The 14,453-nt window shown below is 44.7% G+C and overlaps 1 protein-coding gene and 1 long non-coding RNA gene across 4 annotated transcripts in view; one reads left to right on the top strand and one right to left on the bottom strand.

Moving 5' to 3' along the window:
* ROBO1 (roundabout guidance receptor 1) overlaps positions 1-14,453 on the bottom strand; it is a 1,046,134-nt gene that overhangs the window by 433,765 nt on the left and 597,916 nt on the right. Inside the window, exon 1 of one of the 3 annotated variants that reach the window (XM_054047026.1) lies at positions 1,725-2,565. The exons of the other annotated variants lie outside the window; for them this stretch is intronic. Within the exon in view, the coding sequence (XP_053903001.1) occupies positions 1,725-1,779 (55 nt within the window). The 5' untranslated portion in view covers positions 1,780-2,565. Of the gene's footprint in view, positions 1-1,724; positions 2,566-14,453 lie in introns of those variants that run through there. 3 annotated transcript variants of the gene reach the window in all.
* Positions 2,630-14,453, top strand: part of LOC128847538 (uncharacterized) — a 45,845-nt gene continuing 34,021 nt past the window's right edge. Inside the window, exon 1 of the long non-coding RNA XR_008446910.1 lies at positions 2,630-2,926. This is a non-coding gene — a long non-coding RNA (uncharacterized LOC128847538). The remainder of the gene's footprint in view (positions 2,927-14,453) is intronic.

Here is a 14,453-nt window from a genome sequence, read left to right as displayed (position 1 = left end):
ACGGTACCCTGTTAGTATAATCCTATCTTTAATCTACAGGCATGATAAAATGCCCCAACACACACAAATCCAGCTCAAACAGTAACTAATGACCATTAATCCCCCTATCTCTTCAGTGATCTCTCCTTCCTCCATTTATCATACTGGCACTTCACGCTACACACGTGAATAAACTTTAACAGAGAAGGTGAATGAAAAATAATCTCAAAGCAATCTAAGGCTATAAATTAAAATTGAGAACGCAGGGAGAAAAGGAGGAAGCAAGTGGGGCGATTTGTTCTCGGTGGCTTCAATTTGCATCTAGCTCGGTGGCAAAGAGCACTCAATCAACTAGACATGCAAACTGTTAGGATGGCTACATTATCCGAGCGACAGGGAGAGAAACAGACATGGAATTTAAGGTTTAACCCATTCACCTGCTCAGCTCCGAGAGAGCCGCATCCAGCTGCCCTATTTTAAAGGAGCCACCCTCTGTGCAGGGTCCCAGAGCCCAGGCTCCAGCCCGAACCCAAATGTCTACACGGCAACGGGCTGCCGGGGATTTCCTTTTAGCACATAGGAAGTGGTTCATTTTCCTCGTGTCACCTCTGATCGGGGATAGATTTCACGCAGTTGGAATTAAGAATTTCAGTAATCAGACTATATGATTTTAACATGGGTGCCATGATTCCAGCCACTCTCTCACTAAGCAAAGGGTACTGGAGAGAAATACTGGCCATGCAACGTGAAGAGACTTAACAACCTCCCCAATACACACATTATTCACGGTTGTTATACATTGGGCCACTCGTGTAACTACAGATCCCACAGCCTCCGAGATGCACGTTGTAGCTTGTCTAAAAGTTACCACACGAGAGTAGGATCTAACTTTTTGAAAGAAGCTGAGCACCGTGAGATGGCTAAAACGAGGAGTACTGCACGCTGCTTTGGGAGCAGAAAGTCATTAGCTTTGTTTGGCAAAATACTTGTATATTTCAATCAAGGGTGGCCTGAAAGTAGCTTCCTACAGAAATTCACGAGAGATATAGCTATTAATTGTTAATAGCCCTTTCAAAAGAGAGAACTCTGACCTAGCTCATTAATGATGCAAGAAAAAACGTGTCCTGTGTAAGCCCCCAACACATACTAATCTCCCTCTTTGTAATACCTATAATCTATATCTAAATCCAACCAAGTAGAACAAATAGTTCCTTCCTACTGTAGGATGTGAGTTATTTCCTGCAGTTTCTTCATAATCAGTTTTAATTACAACCCTAGGTTACATCAAACAACTAATAGCCCGTTGCTGCGGCCGAGGGTGGGTGAGGGGGAAGAAAAGTCCGTGCTAAAAGATCCCAGGCGATCCAAGGCCATTTGTTCAGACACAAGCCCTATCCTCCCCTCCCTCTTGTTTCCCGTCCCTAGGACTCCAGGTTCAATCACAGGCAGTCTACAAAGCAACCCATTTAGAAATATTGGGAGACTCGGGGAAAAAATAGGCTATTCTTCCCCTCCCCCTTTAAAAAAAAACATTTTCTCACACATGATCTGATCGAGAGCAAACTTAATTTAAAACGGAAAAAGAGAGAGGCTGGAGCTCCAAAGTACAGACTGGAAAAAGCATCTTCAGTGAGTGAAACCAGCATAGCGCTGTGCAAAGAGAACTCAGAGAGAGAGCGAGAGAGAGCGCGCTCCTTACTACGCTTTGGCATGTAAAAGGTTTCCTTTCTTTTTTTGGTGGTTACCTGAAGAGAGACATATTAATCCAAAGAGGTAAAAGTGAGCAAACTCCGCGATCATTGTCCTCAGGTGGCGCCTGCAAATAGTCTCATGCCAAATGGGAGGGGGGAGGAATACAAATTAAAAGCCCCCTCCGATTGTAAATCCACAGAAGCTTAATATAAGCAAGGTTTCCTAATCCTCCAGGAGTTAATAGTGAGTACTCCCCGCAGAAGGTATTGTCAGCAGCACCCCAAGTCTTGTAACTTCTCTCCCTTGCCCTGGATTTTCCTAGAAGGGGCTCTGACACTTCCTGGGACCATCAAAAGCGAAGAAGAAAACAAAAGATCCGCAATTTTCTGCAGCTTGGATTCTCTGTGCCCTGTTCGCAAGCTGCTTCTCCAGCCTGGGACTTCGCCTTCAGCACCCAGGCCACTTGCAAGTATCCCAACAGAGCACTGCCCCTCCGAGACCATAAACCACTGCAGCACCCTAGCAGGCGGAGAGAGGAAAAGAAGTGCTTGCTGCGACTTGAGCCACACAAAGTCACTGGACATCCGAGGCAGGCGCAGGGGTGACGGCTGCTCTGGGTGAGGGCCCCGGCTCGGTGCTTGTGGCAGGCTGGAGGGAAGAGTGAGGTGGAGCAGCAGCAGCCTTTGCTCCCATCACTTGGGGGGGAAAGCCAGGAGCGGAGGCAGCAGCAGAGCCTTGCAGGAGCCACGCGCAGCAGAAGGGTCACCCCAGCAGCAACTCCTCGCCCTGCCCTGCATCTCCCCCCTCTGCCCTGCAAGCGGGCATGCAGACCTCTCCCTTCCCGGAGACGGACACAAAAGAGAGAGGAGAGCACAAAACTTCCAAGGGCCACCGCCCCCAACCCACCCACCCGGCCCCCTAGTGCAGCCGCGGGAGGAGGAGGAGCAGCAGCCGCTCCTTCGCCTCCCTTCCTGCAAGGGTAGGGGTGCAGCAGCAGCAGGCGGGGTCTAGGCACCGCGGCGTCTCCGTGGTGCTCTGAGCAGCGTCTGAAGTTTCTCGTGCCCGCCGTGGGTCCCCCTGGTCCCTGCTCTAGCTGCGGGGCTGATGCCGCCCGAGGACACCTTAAAGGAGCCGCCCCTAGACAAGCCCCGCACGCCCAAGGCGGAGAGGCGCGCGCCGCGTGGCACGGGACCAGGCCGCCCAGGTCTCCCCGCAGCTTGAGAGGTGAAGCCCCAGCGTGTAACGCCACCGAAAGGTAATCAGCGAGGGCCCGGGCAGGGTGTGCGCGGAGAATGGAACATGCCGCGTCTCACCCTGCATCCCTCCTCCCCCCGTGCAAATGGAACTTCCCGGTCTAGGGCTTCAAAAATCCTCCCGGGTCCAATCACTTAACCCTTCGCTACCAAAGGCACCAAGGCTGCAAAGCAAAGCGCCAGAACTGGCTCCAGTCGTCTGGTGTATTATTGCATAGGAGGGGCGCAAGAAAGGTGTTGCGTGGGCTGCCTTCCAAGGAAGACGCATTGTCTGGGACACACACGAGCCGAACAGCCCCCTGTCCTGAGTAATGCCTGGGTGGACTCTGAGCAAAGTTTCACTCTATTTCTGGGGAACTTGCAGCTATCCATGCAGCAAGCAAGGAACCCACAGTCAAAGGAACACACTAGGGAAAAATAGTTATTAATGGTATCGTAACCCTGTAACAAGCAGCTGGCCAGTTAAAAACAAAAAAAGTTAGAGGAAATAATGTAAAGGTTTATGCACGTGACGTGAAGTATTTCCTGAGGACTACTCAAGTGTAGTAGCCTGGGTTGTGCAAAACTAAGTTTGTAAGCTATTCAATGATTTAAAAATACTGGGTTTGCTGCTTAACAGCTTTCTGTCTCCAAAACATCTATGACAAATTAATAATAAATATACAGAAAGTGATAATGATACATCATGTATACACAAAGAACTTCCCTGTGAAGTAGTTGGGGTTGCTATACGCACAATATGGCTGGCAAACACCCACTAAAGCATGGTAATGAAAAGGTAAGCCAGCTCTCCTGATTTTAACATATTTGATGATTTTCTTAATACACTGGCTCCCAGAGTCATGTGAATAAATGGGAAACTGTGATTCTCACTTTAAAAAAAAAAAGTTTCTGACCCTCAGAGCTGCAGATAAAAGCTTGAAAACATGACCCAAGTAAACCCCCAAAGGTTAAAAAAAACACACAAAAGCTTTTGGGGGGCTAGCTCATGATTTTTGAACACCTGTGGGTGGCAGCACTGTAACACTACCTAACCTTTCTTCCACACACAGGCACACCTCTTTTCATTACCCCAAACCATGCATGGTAATCTCATTTCTGCCCCTCTGTCACCATTCTGCACATCCCCCTTAACTAGATTATTTCCCCCCTCCCCGCTAGCTGCTTTGGCAGTTTGGAATAGTAGTTGGTAGAGTTGGGAGAGGGTAATTTGGTAAAGGGTAGTGTACAGAAGGGCAGTAAAAGGGAGAGGTGACAGGATGGCATCCCTAGAGGGCAAAGTTAAGGATGTGGTGCATGGTATGACAGTTATAGTAATGATGTGTGCTTGTGGGTGACTGAGAAGAGTATCCACTATTAAATGGCTTAACTTCTCAAGTCTTTGTGGGTTTGTGTCAGGTAAGTTGTGTGTGTAATGTTCCTAACTGCTTCACATCAAAGCTTTGTGTGTATTCAGTTTCTAAGTTTTTAATGCTAAATTACAGCGTGGGGGTTGGATGAGGTGTGAATAGAAGTTTAGCTGCAAATGAGAACATTTTATGAGACCGCTACTGCAAATGAGACCTTCTCTGTTGTATAAAATTTGAGGAAAAAGTTTAGTTCTTGACAAAGAATTTGTGTTCCTGCCCCACCAACCAATCAGGTTTGCACGATCCCAAGAAAAAAAAACAAATAAAAACTACACAGAAAATTCAAAGGTTATAAAAACTAATCTTGTGTTAAATTTCATACCAATAGTCTGCCTACTCTAAGAAGATAACAGCAATCTGCCTAAATTTAAACCCATTTTAGAAAGCAATCCCAACTATGAAGTCACTGCCAGGCACCCCCAGAGTTCCTGTGTTTACACATAGTCAGTGTTCTGAGAAACGTACTTATTCAACAACGATTTCTCAACCTGTGCAGTCAGTGACCTCATGCCATCTTTCACTTAATGAAAGCACAGTCATATTATCATCCCTCCTCTCTAGAATTAAAACACAGTGGAATGGCCCAAACTGTGGAAAGGTCATAGAAAGTTCTTATACCTCAGTAAGCAGTCTGACATTTAAATAAATTAGATGAAGACGACCTGAGCTAAGTAGTCAAAGCCCTCGGAATAAACAAGAACATAATTCTGAAGATACTTTTTGTTTGTTTGTTCCGTTTAAGGTTTGTTAAATAAGATAGCTTTCATGTGTATGAGAGTGAGACTTCCTGTGTTAAAATGTGTATTTTAGTTGATCACATGAATTAGGAATGGCAATACCACATGTCCATGACCAGACCGATTTTTAGTACATAAAAAATGTGTATTTCACCTGAAAACAAGGTGGTTTACATGGATCTGTAAAACGTTATTTTGACCCGTGTTTTAAATAAAGTTGGTTATATTCTGTGAATTTTATTTTGGCACAAACAGATCACTTTTTTAATGCGCTGTTGTGAGGTGATGCTTACAGGCTGTCTCAAAATACAAGAATGAATTGAATTTGTAACGTAGATAGTATGTATGATGTCCAGAGAAGAGAAGTGTATTGTTTTCACAGTGAGTAAGAGATTTACCTCAGTATCTCACTTTGTGAGTTATACGTTTAAATCCATCCCCCATACATCCCTGGAAGACTAGTCCCCCAGATCTATGCATTGTTCTATTTAGGTCATTCTCAAAGTATGCCAGGAATACTTCTGTAACACATTGATCTATTATGTATTGTGGAGGTTTATTTTCTTATTTAGATTTTAAATTAAAACATTTACCAAATAGGGCAATGGATTAAGATTCAAGAGACTTGATTTCTATTACCATGCACTCATTTTGTACCCTTAGACAAAGTAACTTAACCCCTGTATACTTCAGTTTCCCCATCTGTAAAATGTATATAATATTTATTCACCTTTATAGAAATCCTTTGGGAACTATGGATATTTCTTATAGAATAGAAGATACAGTGGAATCTTTCAAGAGTTGTCCAGATCATACTGTTTCAAATACACAAATAAGACTTATAGCATATCATTTAGCTGAGTAAACAGATACAGTATTATTCCAGAATAATTTACTAGGACTGGATATATACCTCTCAAATTGTTTTTAATTTATTTAAACAGTAATAATACATAACAGCTGCATAGCTGATCGAATTTCTTCAAATTGTAAGCCTACAGATATTCATCTGAATATCTTGTAAGTAATTTGCATCATCTTTAATTCTGCAGATGTTCTTACAAAAATGTTAACATTCGGGGATCTCTAGTCTCCTTCATATTTAAGAAAAGAAACTTATTATGAGTAAGATTTCTAGGAATAGAAATTTGACATTACTCTCTTCAGAATTTTGGTGATAACTTTTCAGCATGCATTAGCATTTAAACCTACCTTCTCTGTTTATTCTGTAACATGGCATGCACAAATAAGTGAGCATTAACAATGTAAGATAAAGTACAGACATCTGGTAACATCTGAAAGTGTGTCAGAAATGTCATATATTCAACTCTAATTAATAGCTATGGATAAAGAGGATACTGTGTCTGACCCAAAAATTATCCTACCTATTTCCACTGATACATAAAGGCACATTTTAGGTAAGTTTTAAAGCCCTGGGGAAATTCTGGTGCCTTACATAGGATATACAATAACATATATGTTTAACAATATGAAAGCACAGAATTGATTATTTCCCACTCAAACTGAAAAACAGTTCCAACTCTCTTTTTAGTCTTCTTTTTATATAAGAGTTTCATGCTTAGTTGCAGAGTACTCAGGTCTAAGCTTTAGATTTGGCCCCTCCTACAGACAAGTGGGTTAGTTATACACCATCTTTTAAAAGTGGTCATGGAGTCTTTTAGAGAATCAGTGTACATCCTGTTATTTCATGGGCTTTGAATGCACATGAAAATATATGTAGGATAGAATTGTGGAGATCACTTTACATTGAAGGTTTAATAACAAATACTGAGTTATTTTTTTTTAAATTGCTTTTATATTACATTTATGGTACTTTTTTTTTTTTTCTTCACCTACAGCTTTGTTGTTGCCATTTTTTGGCTTGCAGGCATACCAACTTCAGCTGAGCTTTTGTCCCATCTCACAAATTGAGCATGTCCTTGCTTGTGCCCTAATCTTGCAAAGACTTACCTATGTGCATAACTTTGAAGCGAATGAGACTATTCACATGTATATAAATTACACATGTGATTAGGTGTTTACAAAAGCAGGGCTCTTGATTGGAAACCTCCAAGGAAAAGAGAAGGTGCTGTAGAAATGGTATTGGTGATTCAGTAGATGGCACTCTTCCCTCAGTGAGACTCCTGAACCAATGCTTCAAGCATGTGTTAGAGGAAACTTTTAGGTGTTTTATTTCACATTAAACAAAATACCAAGATCCTGACCACTTGTGAGCCCATGGCACTTTTTCAAAGGATAAGGGTATGCGCTCAGTGTCTTGGATGTATTCCAATATGGATTCTCCCTCCCTACCTAAACGCCTTTCTATTTTAATTGAATATGATAGTCTTCCCTTCCTGATCCCAAAACCGTTATGTAGTGCAGCTGATTCTGTAATAACTGTTTTACCGAAGAATAACTGCCATCCCTTCAAAGAAGTAGCTGCAGTTTTTAGGTCAGAGTGAAATTGTTACCCCTTTATATATAAGGTTTATAGTCTGAAAAGCATCCTCAGGCTTGCAGTAAGTACAAATCACTAAACAATATTGCTCTTCAAGGCACAATTCCGCTCCCATTGATATCAATGAGAGTTGGATCAAGCTTAAAATTTTATTTAATATTAACACTAAAATATGGCAAATATCAATATAGATTAGTTAAAAGCAAAATAAAATTTTGATCAAGATGATATACTGTATTTAGATTTGGGCTTGCTCTTACATAATCAAAATATAGGTTCACATCTCACTCAAAATCACCTATGCTATTGGGCACACACCCACTGTAACTAATTTTACAAAACCTGCAACTAGGGCCGGCTTCAGGGTTTTGGCCACCCCAAGCAGCCACACACACACACACACACAAAAAAGGCCGCGACCGCGATCTGTGGTGGCAATTCGGCGGAAGGTCCTTCGCTCCTAGTGGGAGTGAGGGACCGTCCGCCGAATAGCTGGACCTGCCACCCCTGTCCGGAGTGGCTGCCCCAAGCACCAGCTTGCCAAGCTGGTGCCTGGAGCCGGCCCTGCCTGCAACAATGTGCATCCTGATACCTAGACTGTTACAAAGAAGCTCTTAGTTATTATTAATCAACATGTAAATGATTGTGAACTTTTTTTAAAAATAGGTCTTAAATTACAATAGTCATTTACAGTATTAATCTACAGTATTACTGGGAACTTACTAATTTTGCTTACTATTCTAGGGCAGCATTAGGGGAAAAAAAAGTCAAATCTCCTTCTACCCTCTGTTCTTTATTAGATAAATAAGTTTCCAGACTTTTTGTTTTGCATAAAACACAGTAGGATTATTTTTATATCCTGTTTAATAAGATAATATTGTGAGATGATTTCATACCTTTTTAGGAGCAAAAAAATTGTGTTAAATATTAATAGCTTTTATTTAAAAATCAAATGCAATGGCAAAATGCTAGGATAAAATCAAACTGAAATTAAAATGAATAAATAAGTTGGGGGGGTTGCAGTTTAAGATAACCCCATCTTTTGCTGGTCATTCAATGTATTATGGGCCCAACCCCGCTTGATCTGTATGCAGAACCCCTATTGAAGTCAGTGGGAATTTTGGTTCGCCTGCATTCATGTAAATTATCTAAATAGAAAAATGGTACATCTCAAAATTAGAACCAAGGGGAGTGGTTTGGGATGAGGTTTGAGAGATGGTTTCTGGTACCTGAAAGATGGAATTGGCTTGGGAAAATGAATAGATACTGAAGAGTTGAAAATGTATATATTTCAGTGTAATGAGATGGGACAGTCCCAGAAAGCTAGGATAGTCCTGGGGTCAGGGGAAAGGCTGGAAAGATTATTGGGTTGCTATGGGTCTCAGTCAATGCTCTTTAAACCAATGGGAGTCTTTCCTTTGACTTGGATGGGCATAAGGCCAAGTATGTATAAAAATCTTGTAGGTGTGGGCCCTACTTGTTTCTATTGTTTTGTTCCTCTGGTTTTGAATTTGGAAGGTTTGAAGCCGATTCTGCTGTCACTAACCGTTTTATACTGGGATGTAACTGTTATTTGTTTACACTACTGGTGAATGTGGCTTTTCCTTGTTATAATGCTCGGTATATTTCAATTATGCTATAGCACATCCTGATGGAAAAAACTCACTGAAAATATATACTTCTGTTTCTCCTATACAAAATGCTAAAGGCATATTGTCTATTCAGTCTACTCAGCATCAGCAGACTGTACCTCAAAATGCCTTGTGAACAATATTTCCTAAAATTCTTTTTAAAACTTTTGTTCCACGGTTTGGCTTTTGTAATGACAAAACGATCTGTTTAATATGTAATATACAAAACAACATAATTGTTGCAAAATCAGTGTTATCTCAGATATTGTTTAAACAAAGAGTGACCTGTCTCTGAAATCTCAGTGTTTGGTTATTGTGTGTATCAAGTGAACCATTCAGAATCCACTATCTCCTTGTTTCCATGTATCGTATAGGAAGGAGTATTAGGCTGTCACCTAGTGGATTGCTCAGGCTGTTGTAAGAAATAGAAACCAACAAGAACAAAAATCTGAATGGCATTAAAAGAGCAAACACAATAAAATGAAAAGTAGTCTTTTTTTTTGGTTTGGTTTTCCCGTCCCCTCTAGGCATTGTGAAAGCTACAACAGACCATTTATTGTTCCATAATATCTGGTTTTGAGACCCTATTCGTGTCACATAATATATTGGCCCTGAAGAAAGGCTGTCAAAATGATGCACCTAAAATTTGTAAGAGAAAATACATTAATATTCACAGCTCAGATAGCATGAATTTAATCTTCCCAAGGACATCCATTTTTAAATGAACTGCACACAATTTTTGTTTAAGAAAAGCCTCTGTCTCATTAAAAATAAATCCAATAAAATGATATACTGTACAGTTAGCTTCTAGGGGAATGTTCTATGATTGTTAACAGGCCCGGAAAACAAGAGTTCTGTAATAATAGATTTATTAATTTGGTGGGGGGTGATTATTGTATGTGTTTATAATCCTTGGATAGTTAATCTTAACTTTATCAATCTGGAAAAAAGAATTACATGAGCTATCTGTCTTATTTTTTTTGACTGAATTATTGTACATGCTTATAGCAGACTCCATTTAAGAGCTGAATGCCTGCAGTGAATTAACTCTGTCAAATGCACAGCAGAAAGCCAAGCACTGAAAATAACCAGCCTGCTTACCCACTACACTTTACAATTGCATGTTATGAGTTAAAATAACCAGCCTACTTTTTCAGTACAATTTCCAATTGTGTGTTGAAAGCCTATCTGCTTACATATATTTAACTTCCTTTAAAAAAATGCTTAGAATAGCCTTAGGGCTATATTCTGCCTTTGGTTGTGTTAGGATATATAGTGATCCCTCGCTCTCCAGAGCGGAGGGAGGTCACTCTGCCTCTTGTATTGGGCAGTAACTCTGCTTGGGTCACACTAGCGGGGTTGAGTTTTAAGTAGTCTAAGTCTGGGCCTGTCTAACAGAGGCAAACAAGAAATAATAATTGGGTGCTCTTGTCCCCACCCTCGGGAGAAGCAAAGCACTGAGTAGTCTTTAGCTTGCAGCCCCTCAGCTGGGACTGGCAGAGTGGCAGTATTTAATAGTCTGGAGCTCTAGCCCTTTGGGCAGGGCAGAGCAGGGAGCAAACTTTAGCCTAAGCCTTCTGGCTAAGGCAGCCAACAAACACTCTGTTCAGGGTTCGAGTAGGGCTGAGTACCCTCACAGTAAAGGGGAACTGGAAGGGAGGGGGCATCAACAGAGTTTAGCATCCTAGCTTGACGGACAGTAGATTCACACAGTTCTACAGGCTTATGGTGGGGAGTCAGCCACCCCAGAGGTGAGGTGGCAGAGATAGGGGGATGCGGGCCCATCCAACTCCACCACATCCCAGCCTAGGGTCCTAACAGCGGCGGAGTGGTCCGCCAGTGGGACAGTGGGAATCCATCCACAACATGCTAACCTAGAAACAGTCAGCCACATAGACGGACAGCTGTCATCTGCCCCTGGGCTACTTCCTACCTTCTGGGGTTTGGTACCTCTGGAATCCACAGGTCCCCTGGGTACATTACGGATAGTAGTTCCAGCAACTCCACATCTGGGTCTGTCTCCTTCGGGGCAGAGGGCTGCAGAGCGCAGATTCAGCTCGCGGGTGCTGCAGCAGAGTGGAAGCGTCTGTCTCCTTCCCTAGCTCCCACTCAACTGAGCTGCTGAGCTCTCCCTTTATAGTTCTGTCCTGTCCTAGTACTTCTGGCAAGGAGTGCAAGGTGGGTTCAGCTCCACCACCCAGGGGGAGTATAGTGATTTCTCACTATCCAGGCCAGAGGGAGGCCACTCTGCCTCACTACACCCCGACAAGTCCATCTCCGGGCAACTGGAGATGGCAATGCCTCCTTCCCCCAACCGAGAGAAGAAATCTGCATTGGTATGATCTGTAGCTGCTCGATGATGAAAGCATAGGGTGAAAGCTCGGTGAAAGCATAGGGCTGAAGGGCCAGATACCACTGCATTAGTGAGGGATGTGTTTCCTTAATGGTGTTCAGCCACTTCAGGGGGGCATGGTCAGTCACCAGCACAAAGTGAGCCCTTAGGAGATAGTAGCTTAAGACATCCACAGCCCACTTGACCGCCACGGCTTCCTTCTTAACCACTGCGTAGTTCCACTCTTGGGGGGGAACAACTTGTGACTGATATACAATATAGGGTGCTCTTTGCCGTTAACCTCCTGAGAGAGGACAGCTCGCAGGTCCACCTCCGATGCATCAGTCTGTAATGTGAACTCCTGGTTAAAGTCTGGCTTGACCAGGGCCAGCTCCAGGCACCAGCCCTCCAAGCATGTGCTTGGGGCGGCACCTCGAGGGGGGCGGTGCTCACCCGGGGAGAGCAGGGCTGCGGCCGGGCTTGCCGCCCTCCTCCCGGCGCTCTGGCTGGTCGGGGAGAGCAGGGCCGCTGCCGGGCTCTCCGCCCTCTTCCCGGCACTCCGGCCAGCCGGGAAGAGTGGGGCCGCCCTCCCCTGGCGCTCTGGCCGGTCGGGGAGAGCGGGGCCGTGGCCGGGCTTAGCACCCTCCCCTGCCACACTCCCCGCTGGGGGGGCGGCGGGAGGCTTTTTTGCCTGGGGCGGCAAAAAAGCCAGAGCCGGCCCTAGGCTCGAAGAGCACCAGCTCTCGACACAGTTGGTCTTTGAAGGCTTGGAAGGCCCGTCCGCACTTGTTGGTCCAACACACGCATTGAGGGCTGTCCTTCAAGAATTCTGTCAGAGGTGCTGCAATCGAGTCAAAATGGGGGACAAAGTGGCAATAGTAGCCCACTAGCCCAAGAACTTGTTGCACCTGCCCCTTTGTGGTAGGGACCGAATAGGCCTGCAGTGCCTGGACACTTCCTACCAGAAGGCGTACTTGGCCTCACCCGAGGGTGTATCCCAAATAGGTGGTTTCCTGCCACCCAATTTTACACTTCTTTGGATTGGCAGTCAGCCTGGTATTGCATAAGGCTCAGAGGATAGCGGCTACCTGGTTGAGATAGTCTTCCCAGTGGCTGCTGTAAATCACTGTGTCATCGAGGTAGGCAGCAGTGTAGGCCTAGTGGGGTTGTAGGACCCGGTCCATCAGCCGCTGGAAAGTGGCCGGAGCGCCGTGGAGACCAAAAGGGATCCAGGTGAATTGGTACAACACGTTCGGGGCGGCGAATGCAGTCTTCCTGTAGCTCAGCTACACAGGAATTTGCCAGCACCCCTTTGTGAGATCCAGGGTACTGATGTACTGGGCATCACCAAGGTGGTCTAGTAGCTCACTGATCCATGGCATCAGGTACGCATCAAATTTAGAGATGGTTTTCAGTCTCCAAAAATCGATGCAGAGCCTAAGGGTCCCATCAGGCATTGGGACCAGAACGATGGGGCTGGGACAGTCACTTTGGGGCCTCTCGATTATGCTTAGTTCCAGCATGGTCTGGACCTCCTTTTCCACTACTTCGCAGAAGCAGCATAGCAATGGCCTCGTGGTCGCTTGAACATCTTCTCCCAAGTCCACCAATATTCTATGTTGCATGAGTGTGATCAGTCCTGGCTGCACCATGAAGGTTTTATGGAATGCCTTCAATAGGCTCCTGGCTTGGCTTAGCTGCTCCTCAGTCAGAGTATCCCCCAGCTGTATACCGTCAGAGTTGGTTGGGCCAAGGAGCTCGGGTCCTACCTCTGGCTCTACGAGGTACGGGGCAATTAACAGCTCCTTGCGCTCCCGTCCTGCCTTTAACAAATTGACAAGGTAGATCTGTCATTTTGTTTCTTTTGGTTGGATTCGGACACTCATAAGTGAGCAGATTGATATGGTGAATGATTTCATAAGGCCCCCGCCAGGGTGCTAGGAGGTTTGATTTTTCAAAGGGTAGTTGGAGCAGTACCATTTTGCCGGGATCAAAGGTCCTTCCCCGAACTCCCTTATTATACGTTTGCTCTTGTGCTTTCTGAGCACTCTGTAGGTTCTCTTTCCCCGCCCTGGTTAACAGCTCCGGAAGCTGCAGGACATATTGGAAGAGGCCCTGTGAGGGAGATGGTATTTGTTTCCAGTTTTCCCGCATAAGTCTAGCAGTCCTTTTTGCTCCCAGCTATAAGTTCCCAGTAACAGGGGTGGAATAAGTTGGTCCCCCTGGTGAAGAACTTTCAGAGGGAACTTTTGCAACATTTCATTCAGTGTTCAGTTAAAACTTTCCACAAGGCCATCCGTCTGTGGGTGATATATGGATGTATGCATTTTTTTTTTTTTTTTTTTTATCCCCAGGAGGCTACAGACTTGGCAAAGGAGCTTCAACATGAAGTTGGTGCCTTGGTCCGTCAGGACTTCCCAGGCGAGGCCTACTTGGGCAAAGATTTTCAAGAGCTCTGCAGCAATCATTCAGGCTGTGATGTTCCAAAAGGGGACTGCTTCTGGAAACCAAGTGGCATAATCTAGGACCACCAGGATGTATTGGAATCCTATGACACTCTTTGGGAGGGGCCCTGTGAGGTCCAGGGTTATCCTTTCCACTGCGGTGCCAACCACTGGCAAGGGAATGAAAGGTTCCCTTGATACTCCCCTTGGGGTTGCTCATTAGCACTCAGGGAGGAGACACAGAAATCTTTCACCTCCCTGTACATTCCGGGCCAGAAGACTCAGGCGAGGGCTCGTGCTGGAGTTTTTTCATGACCCAGTTGCCCAGCCGCTGGATCGTCATGGGCAAGCCACAAGACTGCACGCTGGTGTCATCGGAGTACCATGAGCTGGGCTCGGGTTTCATGTGTCCAAGGGCGATCCAGTAAAGGCAGTTCTCAGTCAATTTGAAATTGGGGTATACAGTTGCCCCAGAGGGGCTCCGTCATGGTCCCATTAACACAAGCCAGCTCTTA

Source organism: Malaclemys terrapin, chromosome 1 (genome assembly GCF_027887155.1).
Source record: "Malaclemys terrapin pileata isolate rMalTer1 chromosome 1, rMalTer1.hap1, whole genome shotgun sequence".
Classification (NCBI taxonomy): Eukaryota; Metazoa; Chordata; order Testudines; family Emydidae; genus Malaclemys; species Malaclemys terrapin.
The sequence above is the reverse complement of the archived record's forward strand: the minus strand, read 5'-3'. Positions and strand labels throughout refer to the sequence as shown.